The 15,360-nt window shown below is 49.7% G+C and overlaps 1 protein-coding gene across 1 annotated transcript in view; it reads left to right on the top strand.

Annotated features, from left to right (window-relative positions):
• The window catches only part of LIPC (lipase C, hepatic type), a 121,220-nt gene that overhangs the window by 92,508 nt on the left and 13,352 nt on the right, over positions 1-15,360 (top strand). Inside the window, exons 3-7 of the mRNA XM_037151035.2 lie at positions 2,065-2,252; positions 5,332-5,514; positions 6,072-6,189; positions 8,529-8,762; positions 11,068-11,313. Coding sequence (XP_037006930.2) covers positions 2,065-2,252; positions 5,332-5,514; positions 6,072-6,189; positions 8,529-8,762; positions 11,068-11,313 — 969 coding nt within the window. The remainder of the gene's footprint in view (positions 1-2,064; positions 2,253-5,331; positions 5,515-6,071; positions 6,190-8,528; positions 8,763-11,067; positions 11,314-15,360) is intronic.

Raw genomic sequence — 15,360 nt, 5'->3', positions numbered from 1 at the left:
AGATGAGAAGGCTTCCTGGAGGAGGTGATAGCTACGATCCGTTTTCATGGATGGACCAGAGTTCATGGGGAGCAGCATAAATGGGGGAGGAAGAGAGATAGTGAGGGTCCAGGCTGTGAGTGGCATTTGAGGGGAACTCTTGGCAGTTGGGGGCAGCAGAAGAACATAGAGAGGGGAGGAGTTGCAGTATCATTTAGGTGGTGGCTTTGCCTGCAATACCAAGAAGTTTAAGTCACTCAAGGATCTACTAGTCATTTCTGTTCTAGAAAGATTCTTGAGCAGCCGTGCAAAGGAGGATGCCAAGACCGCACATAGGCTGTTGTGATAAACCAAGCAAGAAACAGTGTGCACATGAACTAGGGCCCCGGGGTCTAGGGGAATGTGGGAACCTTCAGCTTTGGGCTGTTTGGCAGGCAGGTACGGAAGTTCAAGGTGACGCTCCAGCTTCTGACTTAGCGGGAGGGCAGAGTGTGCCATGAAACTGGGAGCACAGACTGGGAGCATGCTTGCAGGGCCGAGGGCTAGCTCAGATAGTCCATAAGCTTGGGAAAGCCAAATTGGGCAGAAGAAATCTCCTTTATTATCTCAGAGAAGTTATTCAGATTCTCACTCACATCTCCTTGTAATAAAATATGATGCATTTCATTCTGTCATCACAGTGAAAAAGCATGGCTCTTGCTAGGAATTAATAACCTTTTGAACTAACAACCTGTGGGTAGGAAAATTGGCTTCATTAATACTTCCCCTTGTACTTGGTAGGTTCATCATCTTTCGGTCTGGCCACGCCCTGAAACCCAGAGCCCAAGGCCCATCATTTGAGAAGCTGAATGACTTGGTACTCGGAAAGAATGACCAGGCTCCTTGGTCATTTGGCCTAATTTAGTTCACAGACAAAAAACACTTGCATAGCCTTGTGTCCAATCCTCAGCTGTCAGGGAGGGAGGACGATTGGCCTGATTCCTAACCTTGGCAGGAAAATGTCAGTCATCTTAAGGTGCTACGGCTCTGGAAACTGGAGCATCCTTGGGTGATGACCCCTCCCATCCTAAAGTGGCTCAGGAGCAGGGTGAGGCTCCCCCCAAAAAGAGGCTAGAAGGCCTTTCAGGAAAAAAAAAAAAAGCGAAATCTTAAAAGCAATCTTTCTTTCCTTACTGTACCCTCGCTCAGTCTTTGAAAGACTCCAAATGGATATTCCTTTATCCTTTTCTGCTGAAAAACCCGTTGGAAGCTGCCTGTCACAGAGCACAAAGTCCAGACCCCTCAGCATCCCAGGGCCCTACACCCTCTGGATGCCCGGGCCTCCGCCTCCTTATGCCCACACGGTCCCACGCTTCTGAGCCCTTACTCAGCTGTTACCTCAGCACAGAAAGACCTGCTCCCTCGCACACCCACCCACTACACACACACACACAAGCCCTCATTCGTCCTTCAAGGCCAAGATTAGCATCACTTTTCCTGAAAGGTTCTCCCCAAATGACACGCCCCTTCACACAAAATTCGCCATTCCTTTTATGATCCTACCCACTCCACCACTACCTGGTCCATACCAGGCCACATTATATAATGTGTCTGCAAGTGATGAGTTAAGCTACATGCGAGAATGCACAGTCATCTAACTGAGATGCTCTGTTCACTGTCTCCTAGCATAGGGACTTAGGGAATTGCAGTCAGAGAGACATGGGTTCAAATACTACATTTATCACTTGCTGGCATTGCAATTTTGGGTGAGATCCTTGTCCTCTGTCCCTACTGTCTCTCTCCTATTCCTATTGTCCTAGAGTTATCTACTGGCTGGCTGGTCCCATAGTCACCAGGATGGCAGCGGGCAAGATGACCCTCTCCACCTCCGTGTTGGGTCCTCCTAGGTTAGCCTCCATCATCTCCCAGGAGAGAATGGCCATTATCCCAGAAATGCCCTTTGGGGTTTCCCAAAGCTACAACTCACGAGTATGTCCATCAACTCACCAGAACCCCGTTGGCTGGTGTTCCCCACAACCTTTGGGTTGTCCCAGAGCTGGCAGAGGTAGAACAGAGTTAAGCACTGTCCCCAATCTTCTGTTCCAGAGCCATTTGGAAGAAGATCTCGAGCTGTTAAAGAAAATGAGATGTTGCAGGAGATGAAGACAAGATTTCTACTCTTTGAAAGGGGAAGCAACAAGGCCTGTCAAATCGGGCTCCACCGTCCGGACATGCTCCGGCAGTGCGGCTTCAACTCCTCTCTGCCGCTGGTGATGGTCATCCACGGGTGGTCGGTAGGAAACGCTGACATGGCCTTTTTCTCTCAATTTTTCCATATTTTTTCTCCCTTGCGTGTTCAATTCTAATAAAAAGATGGGGAGCTGGTGATAACAACATCATCACACTATTGTAAAGCACATTCTAATTTTCCAAGTGCTTCCCTACACGTTATCTCACTGAGAATCTCAACTCCGTGAGTAAGCAGGGAGGGGAGAGTATAATTATCTCCACGTTTCAGATAATAAAATGTGACTCAGAGAGGTCACACAGCACGTGAGGGCCCACAGGGACCGCAGCCCATGCAGGTGAAGCTGCACGTCTCACAAGAGCAGGTAGGAAGACAGAAGATGTTGTCTCTCGATGAAATGCTGTATCTGTCAGTGTTAAATTCAGCTGCAAATAACAGAAACCCATTTGGCAGTGGTTCAAATAAGTCAGAATTTATTTCCATTTCATACAATAGTCAGAGATATATAATCCAAAACAGGATAAATGGCTTTGGTCAATGAAGTCCTCAAAGACCCAGCTCATTTCCAGCTCACTACTCTCCCATCCTTAGATGTAGTCATCCTCCTAGTCCAAGGTGGCAGCTATAGCACTAGCCATCACATCTTTATTCCAGGTGGCAAATGCTGTATACAATAGAGTTAAAAAGCAAGGATTTTTCTTAACAACAACTTTAGTGATATATAATTCATATATCATACAATTTATCCATTTAACATGTATGATTCAATGGCTTTGCTATCAAAGAGAGGTGGTTTGTTTGTTTTTTTGTTAGCCTCCCAGAAGCATTTGTGAAATACTTCCAGTAACATCCATTGGCCATACATAAATGGAAAGGTAGCTGAGACATGTGTAGCCTCTTAAAGGAAGTATAGCCTTTTAGTGATGCTAAAAATTCCATTTCTCTGGAAGAAGAGGGGAGAAAATATTGGGGGCAATAATTAAAGTCCAACTAAGTGAAGCCTTACCTCCAAGAGGAAATTCTGACTCCTGGTTACCAGCCCACCCATGATTTGAAGCTAAGTTAACAAAATGAAACGTCCAGGATTTGGGAATCTATTTTATGACTTGGAAACCTTTCCCTGCCATCTAGTTGGAAATACCCCTGAAACCACTTCTATTCTACCCTAGAGAGCAAAATGGGCCCATCTACCCACACACCACTCCTTCAACAAGTGTTCTCCAAGGGCGGCTACGAGCAGGCTCACAACCTCCCATGAACAAATCAGACCCCTGCCTGGCCATGAGAGGTAGTAGGGAGCCATGTGATGCCGTGGGTGTAGGCGCGAGGTGGGGAGCCTTCTCTAGTCATCCCAGAATAGCACAGGCGCTCCTGCAGCTTGCCGGCAGTTTCCCCCCAGAATTTGAAGGGGTCCCACTCTAGAGAAATAGGGGCTGGCAGTGAAGGTGGTGGGGGCCTTTTCTGCCCCTAGAGAAGGGGCCTAACATAGATTGAAGCCCTACTGGAGCAAGGCCCTTGGCATTATATATCAGCCCATTTAGTCCTCACTCTCCCTGCCTCCGTCCCACTGTCCCCGCCTCACCCCCACTCCCCCTGCTCCATTCACCCTCCCTTCCTCCTCCTGACTCCCCCTGCTTCCCTCACCTCTCCCTGCCTCCAGCAATACCCAAGTGTTTGTGGCTCTTTCCATGCGTCATGGGATTTCTCTCCTCTTGGCCTTGGCCTTGGCCTTGGCTCAGGCTGTGCTTTCCACCTACAGGGTCCTTTCCCCTCTTCTCCTTTAGGACAGTATTCATTACATATTAGGTGCTCCAAAAATACTTGTTAACTGAAATAATGATGGAAGAAATATCTTGTTTCTTCAAATGCAACATGAAGATAGCAGGGTCCTTTTACCAGAACGAGCTCTTCATTCTCAAATTCCTGTCCAGACTGGCATACATCTACCATTATCAGTAATAATAATAATACAACTGCTAATAATAACTAACATTTGCTGAGTACTTACTATGTTTCAGGCAATGTTCTAAGTGCTTTGCATCCATTAACTGATCTCGTCTTTACAACGGTCCTGGAAGGAAGGCACTATTCTTGTCCCCATTTCCACATGAGAAAACTGGGGCACAGAGATGTTAAATAACTTGCTTAAGGTCACTCAGCTAGCAACTGGGAGAGTCTGGATTTGAACCCAAACTGCTATATGCACACACAAGGCCCTGGGGAAACGTTTATTACATAAATGGATCTTACCCCGGACCACATGGCAAGCCATCAGCTTTGCTCTTCACCTTAATGGGCTAGTCTTTAACCACACCTGACTTTTCTCCTCCCCCCAGATGTACCATGCTGTCCCTTTGTCATTCTGTGCCTCTGCCCATGCTCCTCCTTCTGCCTGGGATGCCCCAGACGCTGCCCCACCCCCACCCCAACCAGCACCACATTCACCTGCCCAGCCTACCTTAATCCTATTTCTCCTTTACGACACAGCATTAATGTGTTTGCCCTGAGAACCCATCAGAAGTGCCCTTTAAACATTTATTGAGCTCCTACTATGTTCTGGCTCATGGAGCTGGTCACTCTGAAACAAGCTGAGCGCGGTGAGGGAGAGGAGAGGAAACACGGTAGGTTTCAGAGGTGCAGCGGAGCAGGCCACCAGGAGAAGCCGGCACGGGAGCTGACCCTCCGAGGACAGGTCAGGGTTCAGTGACTGATTTACACAGGTGTTTCCATTGATCTAAGGCTTGGAAAGTCCTCAAATAGTGAAATGCTAAGACAACGGTTCTCAGTTAGGGACTGGGGGGTATAGCTCCCAGGAAATATTTGGCAAAGCCAGGAGAATTTTTGGTTCTCATAACAGGGGCCAGGGGTGCTGCTGGCATCTCCTGGATTTGAGGCCAGAGATGCTACTAAGTCTCCTGCAATGCACAGGACAGCCCCACAGCAAACAGAGGTCTGGCCCAGATGTTAATAGTGCTGAGGTTGGGAAACCCTTAGAGAAAGGATCCAGTGTTAACCAAAAGTTGGAGAAAACACAAAAGAGGTGAATAAGGAAAAGGAGGAAAGGACTGCTAAGCCCCCTCTGCCCCCTCCTGGTAAAGCTGACCACCTTGTGGGCCTACCCTCAGCTGGACGGCTTGCTGGAGAGCTGGATCTGGCAGATGGTGGCCGCGCTGAAGTCCCAGCTGGCCCAGCCGGTGAACGTGGCGCTGGCAGACTGGATGACCCTGGCCCAAAACCACTACACCGCTGCTGTCCGCAACACCCGCCTCGTGGGAAAGGAGGTCGCGGCTTTTATCCGGTGGCTGGAGGTAAGACCTGCCCCCACCTCCCTTCCTCTAAGACCCAGTGAATTCAGCTGGTCTCCAACAGCAGCCCAGACAGGAGAACCAGGTCGGCTAAGCTCACAGGAATTGAAGGGCCTGAGATGGTGACCAGGCCCCAGGGCTCTCTCGGCTGCCTCACTTGCACCCCTTTTCTGAGGAATCATCTTCCCCTTACCACCCATCCCTTAGTCCTTTTATGTTCACCCTTTGGATGTGCTGCAGGGTCTGCGTACCCTGTAAACCAACAATCCCCACACAGAAGCTACAAACAGGATTGCTTCAACAGGGCATTCATACCCAGGTGAAGCCCGGCAGGCGGGAGGCATAATCGCTAGGCAGGGTCCCAGGTCGCTGAGCCTGAAAGGAGAGAGACAACAGGGTCTGCGAGGTGAGAAGCCAGTTTGGGTCTGCCATATGAATGAAGCACCTCATTTGCGATCAGGTGCCAAGAAAAGGGTGGCAGCCTGAACAAGCTGGACCCACAAAGGCTTTTGTTGGGGCAGCTCTTCTCCTCCTGCAACCGAGTTATCACTGTCTTCCAGGAATCTGTTCCATTTTCTCGAAGCAATGTTCATCTTATTGGGTACAGCCTGGGTGCACACGTATCAGGATTTGCTGGCAGTTACATTGGCGGAAAGCACAAGATTGGGAGAATTACAGGTAACAATGCCTGATAACTAACGACCACAATCTCACAGATGCATCGGGCCACAGAGCAAGGACCTGCTTTCCCAACAGTCTCCTAGTGAACACACCCCCAGCTTCCTTCACGCTGGCTCGGTGTCCGGGGAGGGCTTGTAGCACCATTGGAAACACAAGCACCGTCACGAACTGCTGCCCAAGAGAACTCAGAAATCGCAGCCTCCGCTGCTACTGCTTTTCCTCACACAGATGCCTCCCAGAGTCAGGCCCTATAGGATCTAAGAAGTAGATTTTTCTGTACACTTTTGTAGCAGGAAGTTTATTTTTCAATGTATAATTTAAAAAACCAACATGAGCAAGTTAAAGAGTCACAGCCCTAAATATGCTGTAACAGCAGCCATGTTTGTGCCTGGGTTTCCACAATTGGTAGAACACATGGGTCTTACCTGGAACCCCCTTTGCACTGAGGGAGGGAGATCTGCACCAAAAACCTCACTCTGCACCAACTCAGGAATGGCCCTGGGTACCCAGGAAGAGATAAAGACATGCCAGAAGGCCTCTCCTCCAGGTGTCCCTGACCCCAACCCCACCCCCATGCTGCCCCCGAGTGACGTGAGGAAAAACACACCTGAGCAGATGGTTCCCCAGCCAAGTCCCCAAGGCCTATGGATCCCCTCAATGGCCCAGGCCCTTTGCACTGAGTGTAGTGTCCCAAAGCTCCAGCTGCTCCTCCAGCAGTTTCCTGCCTCTAGCTCTAGGCTTCAGTGACACCAGATTTTCCTCCACTTCACAAAGACATCCTGGCCTCCTGTGCTTCTGGGCCTTAGCATGTACTGTTCCCCGTGCCTGGAATATTTTTCTGCCACTCACCCACCAGCTCTCAGCTACCCTCAAACACATACTCATCCTTCAAGACCCAATAGGCTAAAACAATGTTTCGCAGGCTAAAACAATGCAAAGGAAATCTAAGATGAATTCAGCATTGCTATGACCTTTTATTTTTATCAAGTAAGAACATTTTTGGCAACTATTAAATACCATCTATTGTTATCATTACTTCATAAAAGAAGACATTTATTTTAATATGAAAAAGATAGGGATAATGGCAGATATTTAAACATTTATTTTAATATGAAAAAGATAGGGATAATGGCAGATATTTAAACATTTATTTTAATATGAAAAAGATAGGGATAATGGCAGATATTTAAACCAAGTAAATTTGTCATTATGAAAGTCCTCTTTTTTTCATCTTGGGGGTGACTGGGGAGGCCTGGTCCCCAGACCAGTGACTGTGTCCCCACCACTGTGATGTAACACCCAACAGCCTGGGTGTGGGCAGACCTTCCCCAGAAGGCCCAGGAGGCTCGTCACCAAGGAACCAGGACTTGAGGTTGATCAGAATCACAGAGGCCAGATCAAGCCTGGACCATCTCCTCTCTGACTGGTACCCTGGGTGCCATCAGGCGTTATTATCCAGGCCCACATGTCAGAGACAGCAGGATGGCTAATTACTATTGTCCTCTTGTAGTCAACCTGGCGAAGAAAGGAATATAAATCACACCGAGACATTTTTGATTTGTAACTGTGGTGAGGGCTGGAAAACAGGCACTGCCCTGGCCTCCCGTCAGTCCCTCCACCCCTCGCAAGGAGGAAAGCCAGGGCTGATGTAGGGCATCAAAGGGCCCTCCAGAGAAGGTAAAGGGAGAAATGGAAAAAACCTTGAGTGCGTAAATGCTCCCCAACTCCCACCAGCCAGGAGCTGCCACTCGCCTCATGCAAACACATCTGTGACTTGAGGACCAGAGCTTTGAACGGTGCTATTTGCTCTCAGTATCTTCTCTACCAGGGACCAGTGACATGCTGAGGCTGTTCTGGACCATCCCATGAAATGACATTAGTGTAGGAGAAAATCCAGCTTGTTTAGGGAAGTTATAGGCAACATTCTGGCAAATAACTTCTTTTTTCATGGGTAGGTTAAAACTACCTACAATAAGCACAGTGGGTTTTTTGCAGGCAAACAGTTGCTCTTGAAACTAGCTTGAGAGGTACTTAAAATTGATTTGCTTAAATAAATCAAGCATTGCCTCGTAACCTTATTTCTACCACTGCATAGTTCCTGCAGACCTCTTTTCCCCACAGATAATGCCCAGCCTGTGTTCAATTTTCAGCACCATGAATTACTGTGGTTTTACTGCAAAAAGGTTGTGGCAAGATTTGCTAGAGAAAGATTATGCCCTAGGATTTTCTTCTTCCTGCTAGCCCATGAATGTGTAATAACATGAATAAGCTAAAAAGAGCACCTCTCCTCCCCTCCCCTCGTTCCCACCTAAACGGCGCCCTTGCTTTCCTGTTAGGGCTGGATGCCGCCGGCCCTTTGTTTGAAGGAATGTCCCCCAGCGACCGTCTTTCACCAGATGATGCCAATTTCGTGGACGCCATTCACACGTTTACCTGGGAGCACATCGGCCTGAGCGTGGGCATCAAACAGCCCATAGCGCACTATGACTTCTACCCCAACGGGGGCGCCTTCCAGCCTGGCTGCCACTTCCTCGAGTTCTACAAACACATTGGCAAGCATGGCCTAAATGGTGAGGAAGAAGACGCGGCCCAGAGCACTGGCCTGCACCCCCACCCTCGCATGGGGCCTCTGCCTCCCGTGCAATCTACCAGCTCTATGGATTCTGGGGAGAGTTTGGCAAGGATGGGGACCCAGGGTGTATGCTCACCAAGTCCATTCAGAGAGAGGGCTTGTGGGTAATGGCTGGTGTTCCCCCACAGGCCCCTCTTCCTATCAGACAGAGGTCCTTGGAGCTCAAGCTCTGAGGACGCACTGAGGGCACTACCAGAGCCCCCACCTCTTACCCCCACTCAGTGCAAAGCTTCTCCGGGGACAGTAGCCCTTCTGAGAGTTGAAGACTCTTAGTCCGCCTTCTCCAGAAGCTTCGTCTCCAGAAGCTTCGTCACTCAGGCAGCTTCTACTTCTTGGCTCACACGAGGACCCACTCACTAGATTATAGCTTCTTGATACTTGGCCTCACAAGAGTGTGAAAATTCTACCACCTCTGTGAGGTTTATTCAGCTGATCCTCCAGGACAGTACTGTGATTCTTTCAACTCGAAGTTGGGCTCTAAACATGTCCTCGTGACTTCCTGTAGCTCAGGGCAAAACCTGGACGTGGCATCAGCTGGGCCGTGGTCCCACTTTTCTCTCAAATCCAAAACAGTAACATGAGCATCGATAACATGCACAGGGTTAAAAAACAAAACTTTAAAAAGCAAAAACCATACTCTCCCTAGACATCCCAAATTTCTCATTATTATAAGATATCATCCTAATTAAAACAGGCCAGCTCACAAAGCCACTGGAGACCCCCATAGCTGCATACCGGTCTCACCCCAATCATCCAAAATCAAGCTGAAAACGCACTCTCTTGTGATTGCATCACCCCCCTCACCCCTCCTGTATCAGGATGCCCTTCACACTCGACATGATCTCATTTTGGCTGGACTCCCAGCCTTGCAGCCACCCACACATGAGAGAACCCTCTGGGAACGTCCCCCATCACTTCTTACATGTCCCTGGGGTCATCACACCTCTAGTCACCAGCAGTTCTGGCCGCCTGTCCCCAGCCTGCCTCTCAGACCCATACCTCCCAACACCCAGCACAGACCTCTACGGTGGCGTGTAGCCACTAGTTGCCTGGTGAATGCATCTCTGAGCAATGAGTGCTATTTGCTTTGGTGCTAAACTTCACAGTGATGGAACCGAGTACATTCACTTAGCTTGTCCAACCTGGGTGTGGTTTTCCTCAGTTTTCTTCAGCCTTATGTTGGCAAGTGATTCCGAAGTGGCTCTCACCACCAAAGCTAAATGAAAGGCAGCTTGATAACCATTCTACCACCCTCAGGACCAGGGTGAGGCTAGGTGAGGTGGAGTGAGTCAGCGAATGTCTTTGAAGTCCCATTGCCTCACTTGTAACAGCAGCCTCAGAGCTAGACGAAGATGCAGGGGGCAGATGAGTGAAGGCAGGGCACCTGCCTGGTGGTAAGTGCTCTGCAAATGCGGCCATGGGTGACCAAGAGCTGAGGTGACCAATGTTGGGGGAAGAGCTTTTGGCAAAGTTATCTGTGCTCCACTTTCACATTTGGCACTTTCCATGTCTCGTGGTGGTTTTTCAACATTCTCTGTGAGTCATTCACTAGATTAGGTTAATATTTGGAGAGAGAGAACTAAAGGAAGGAAGAAAAGGAAAGAAAGAGAGAAAAGAAAGAAAGAAAAAGTGGCTGAACCTTCTAAGCTTGCTGGAGGGGTTCAGACCTGGTCACTGGGGCGTGTTCTTCTGGAAGCCCATCCCATGCCGGTCTTACAGGCCAGTTACCCCAGGGACACAATGGCTGCTTTGGGACAGAGGGTAGACACTGTCAGAGGGGTCTCAGCTCAGTGGCTGAGCCCCTAGTGCCCCAGCCCGGTGTCCCTGGCTTTCCTAAGAAAAGAGGTATTTCACCCAAGCTTTTGTCAGCTAACTCATTTGTGCATTTTTAACCATTTGAGAAAGAAATCTTTCTAAAATGAATTACATTGCCCTGCTTCCTTAAATAATTTGATAGTTCCTGAGTTATTTAGGGTTCCCTTGAAAACACCTACCACAGCCTGCTGCAGCCATTCGGTACCCGCAACTATGCCTCCGCACCAAGTGACTGAGAGGAGCCTACTCTCCCCGAAGTCTTCAGTCACCTGTTACACACACCATTGTCCAGGGGTCGACCTCAGCAGCCCCACCCGTCCGTCCCAAGGTGCTGCTAGTCCACACTGAGAAACATGGCAATCCTTTGAACTGAAGGTTTAATCCTTTGGATTAAAGGTTGTTAATGTCCTTCTTGCCCTGTGTTCCAGCCATCCCCCAGACCATAAAATGTGCCCACGAGCGGTCGGTGCACCTCTTCATGGACTCCTTGCTGCACGCTGACCAGCAGAGCGTGGCCTACCTGTGCAGCAGCATGGACCGCTTCAGCCAGGGCCTGTGCCTGAGCTGCAAGAAGGGCCACTGCAACACGATGGGCTACCACACCCGCCAGGAGAGGCAGAGCAAGAAGAGCAAGAAGCTCTTTCTGGTGACTCGAGCCCAGTCTCCCTTCAAAGGTGAGTGCAGGCAGCCTGGAGCCTTCGCCAAGGACAGGAGACAGAGCCCTGTCTGAAGGGTCAGAAGTTACCTGGAGTCTTTTCCTGGAGTGACTTCAGGTTCTATTTCACTGTTTCTGAAATTGCACAGATTCCACACAGTGATGTTGACAAGGCCTTTCTTTTCCCAAGAATGTGGCCACCGTGCTGCCAAATGCTAAAAGAAAAGCCTTACTACTTTCTGATACAATCCTTGGGTTGGCCTCTTTTCATGCATTTGCACGGTCCCCTGAACAGTTACCTCAACCACCCGGGTATCTCTGTTATGGAGACCTGGAGGTGTCCTAAACCCAGACTACAGCCCAGTGCCTTCATCTGCTCCCGACCCCCATGGAAAAACAGCTCCAGGCTACATTCGTGGCTCCTCATTTTCCCGAAAGTTTCAATCAGCTGAGCATACAGGATATCACTGCCTGGTTGAGGCCTTTCCGAGGTGCTTTTCAACTTCCACTGTTTCCCCATCAGATACTCACCTCAGGCAGAAACAGAGCCCCCGTCCCTCTCTGGGTTGAACAGGAGGTCAGAGAAAGGGCTGTGCTCACATCTTGGGCTGAAGCCAGCAAAGAAATATTCCATCGAAGCCCAAATCTTCCTGCAGGGAACCAGGGGACATCTATTGCCATTAACATTTCTGCCTAATCCTTAAAACAGCTCATGAATGAGTCAGCATCTTTCCTAGCACATGCTCACCTGCACTGGGAGGAACCCATGTTTTGCTGTTTGATTATTACCATGCAAATATTCGTATCTGCAGAAGGTGTATGCATCGTCACCACCACTGTGCATTTGCACAGTGTTTCATACAAAACATTAGATGCAGCCATTTATTTCCTGTGTTTCCCACACAGCCAAGCAAGGTCAGCCGGGCTGGTTACTATCCCGCTTTAAAAAGAGAGCAAAACTCAGATGGAGTGACCTGCCCACACTCCAGGCTGTGTGGGCAGGTACATCTCACTCCCAGTCCAGTGTTGCTTTTTACTATCAGGCCCCCAGGTTCAAGCTCCCAGGAGACTTATTTTCTAGGTGTGGAGTCCTCTGTTAATCTAAGCCCTTGCCCTTCAGCCAGATTTCCCTTCCCTGAGCCCAAGCTTCCCAGGGACAACAGAAATCATTGTGGGCAGCTGGTGGCTTCTGAGAGTGCTTGCAGCGAGGGCAGGATCTTTCTCACCTGAGGGGCTGGAGGGACCCCTCTGCTGGTTGTGCCTTCAGGGCGGAGGAGCTGGGAGTACCTTGAGCAGGTGAGGGAATGAGGAAGGTTTCCTGCTTCAGGGGCTTCTCCACCATAGGCTGCCAATTAGACACTCACTCATTTGGGTTAAGCAGCTTCTCTTTGAAACGGCAAAGCCGCCTGGAATGATTAAGCTTCTCAGATAATCACATTTCCCTGGATCTACTTTAATCCCGGACTGTTAGCATTTCAAGAGACTGTTCACCCCTGCCAGTTTCACAGACAGGGAAACCGAGGTCCAGAGGGCGGAGATCATTTGTCCGGGGTCACAAAGTCGGTTCTTAGCAGAGCCACCATTTAGACCCACGACTCCAAACAGCTAGCTGAGTGATTATTGTTAGCCCGGTAGCCTGCCCTGGTCTGTTTGTGGAGTGAAGGAGGCAGGAGAAGAGAGGGGGTGGGTTGCTTTCCTTTTGAGATCAACTGGAAAGAAGGGTTATATTTCACCTTCCAGGGCTGGGTTGTGCATTTGAAGCAAGGGGACTGATCCAGACTTAGGGCTTGGAGAGGGAGGGCTGCGGGGAGGGTGTCAGTAGAAGGGAGGGGTAGAAGGAAGAGCAGTAGGCACAAGCCCGGCTGAGTTCCTCCCTTTCAGCCAGGTACCCCCCACCCCATGCCTGACCTCCCCATGCTGGTGGTGGGACCTCCCTTCCTATTAAGGAGATCGCAGAATCACAGCAGCTCCCAGCACTGATGTGATCACTTATTCGTTTCTTCTTCAAACATTAATTGAGCCAGAGTAGGCAGAGTCCCTACCTCTGCAGGGTTGGGGGAGACCGGCCCCGGCCATTTGGTATGTGCTCTGTGCTGTCCTGGGAAGACAGGCCATGAACCCCTTGGAGAAAACACCTGGGTCTCTTTATTACCAACTACCCACCTTGATGAGAATTGGACCCACAGGGCCGGTGATGACGGAGGTAGGCCTATAAGGCAGGACTGCGTAGATCTGGTCAGAACCCAAACCTGCAGCAGGGTACCGGGGTTTCAGTAATACAAGCCTCCCTCCTCGGGACCTCCCAATGCTCCCCAGTTCTGCTTCAGCCCTTCCAGTAAGCCAAGTCCAATCCATCTGCTCACCTGCAGTCACACCAAGTGGTCCTGGGAATGGCTGGGAATGACACTCAGGTGAGACTTCACCTGTTTGGAAGCAGCTGCTCACAGGGATGCTGAATCCGTATGATGCTGTGTCATCCAATATGATAGCTGCTAACCATATGTGGCTATTTAAATTATTTAAACTACATAAAATCAAAAATTGAAGTCCTCCATCACACTAGCCAGCTTTCAAGCGCTCGAATACACAGTTGCTGTTTCAGAGAGCACAGAAATAGATCTCCATCACCGCAGAAAGTCCTTTGGATGGTGCGGGCAGGAAGCCTTTAATCTAAGCCACCATAACTACAGTCTTCTCCACCTATCAGCGCCAAGATCATCTCCGCCTGGGGCCCCCAGAGCCTGTTTCGCTGGCCACCTCCCGCATTTGATAAATATGGATCAGCTCATGAAAGAACAGACTTGCCCAACCCTGGTCCCACGGAACCCACAGTCTGTGTTTTTCAAGGACATCTGATTGTACTATAGATTTTAGTGCGGGGCCTGGCCGGGCGAGATATAAATCACTTCGCAGTTGTAGTTTGACAAAGGATGACTAACTTGGCCCTTGTTCCTCTGGCTCCCGAGATATTTTGACAAAACCATCAAAGGATCTATTTTCTACAACCGTCCGCCAGAACGCGGGTAAACACTGGGACAGTACGGCCACAGCAGAGGAGAACTGGGACACAGTCGCTGAGTGAAACGAGGCAGTTTACTGCCCATGTCCATTCTCATTCCCTCAGGAGGAACCTTTAGCAGTTTGGGAGGCAGTTTTTTAAGGGGGTGGGGTGGAAACACATCCATATTGAGTTAAATTCTGTTTAGCAAGCGCCCTATTTAATGGGTCCCAGGAGCTGTCAGATGAGGCAGTGGGCGGAGCAGAGGGAAGTGGCCCCTGGGGCTGCAGCCCAGGCACTGTGCTGGGTGCGCCCAGGAATTATCCCGCTTAGTATTTAATCCTCACAGCGACTGAGAGACAATGACGGACAATGACAGAGACAGTGGGGCGGCAGTGGGAGACATGGGGGGGGGGCACAGGGATTGATTCATTTTCCAATAAAAACATTAAGATTGAAAGAAGTTCAGTCTTCCCAAAGCTACACCATTTGTGAGTGGTCTCTGATTGTCATGGCCCTTGCTCCTTTCACTCCACCCCCATCCCTCCCGCTCCTTCTTTCCCTCCCTCCCTCTCCCCGCCCCCCGGGCCTCAGCCAGCAGTAGACCTTACTTCTGTTGCTGCTCCAGCTGGTAAGAGCGTAAGAGCACTTTTTTCTTCTGGTCATGAGATGACCAGACAGACTGTGGCCTGGGGAGTCTGTGTGTCTTTGACTTTTCTCAGCTACTTTTTTGAAAGATTTTCACTGACTTCCAGAGAGAGTTCCAGAAGAAACAATACTTATAGGAGAGGGTGTACAGGCTTAGGACTGGGACAAGGAGTGTCCAGAATTGGGCTTTTCCACCAATCACATATGTGACCTTGACCTAGTGACAGAAGCTACCTGGGTTACGAAGGGATTGTGTATGGATGGTCATGGGGTGACCCACTAAGACTGGCCCCCACAGGTGGGGCTCGGAACCAAGGTCCAGCAGGTATAAAGGGAACAGGTGTCCCGAGGTTAACACCTTCCAGGAGCCGTCGCTTTTACGGATGCCACTGCATCACATCCTCACACCTACCCTCTGGG

Source organism: Artibeus jamaicensis, unplaced genomic scaffold (assembly GCF_021234435.1).
Source record: "Artibeus jamaicensis isolate MK-2021 breed Jamaican fruit bat unplaced genomic scaffold, CSHL_Jam_final contig_548, whole genome shotgun sequence".
Classification (NCBI taxonomy): domain Eukaryota; kingdom Metazoa; phylum Chordata; class Mammalia; order Chiroptera; family Phyllostomidae; genus Artibeus; species Artibeus jamaicensis.
The sequence above is the reverse complement of the archived record's forward strand: the minus strand, read 5'-3'. Positions and strand labels throughout refer to the sequence as shown.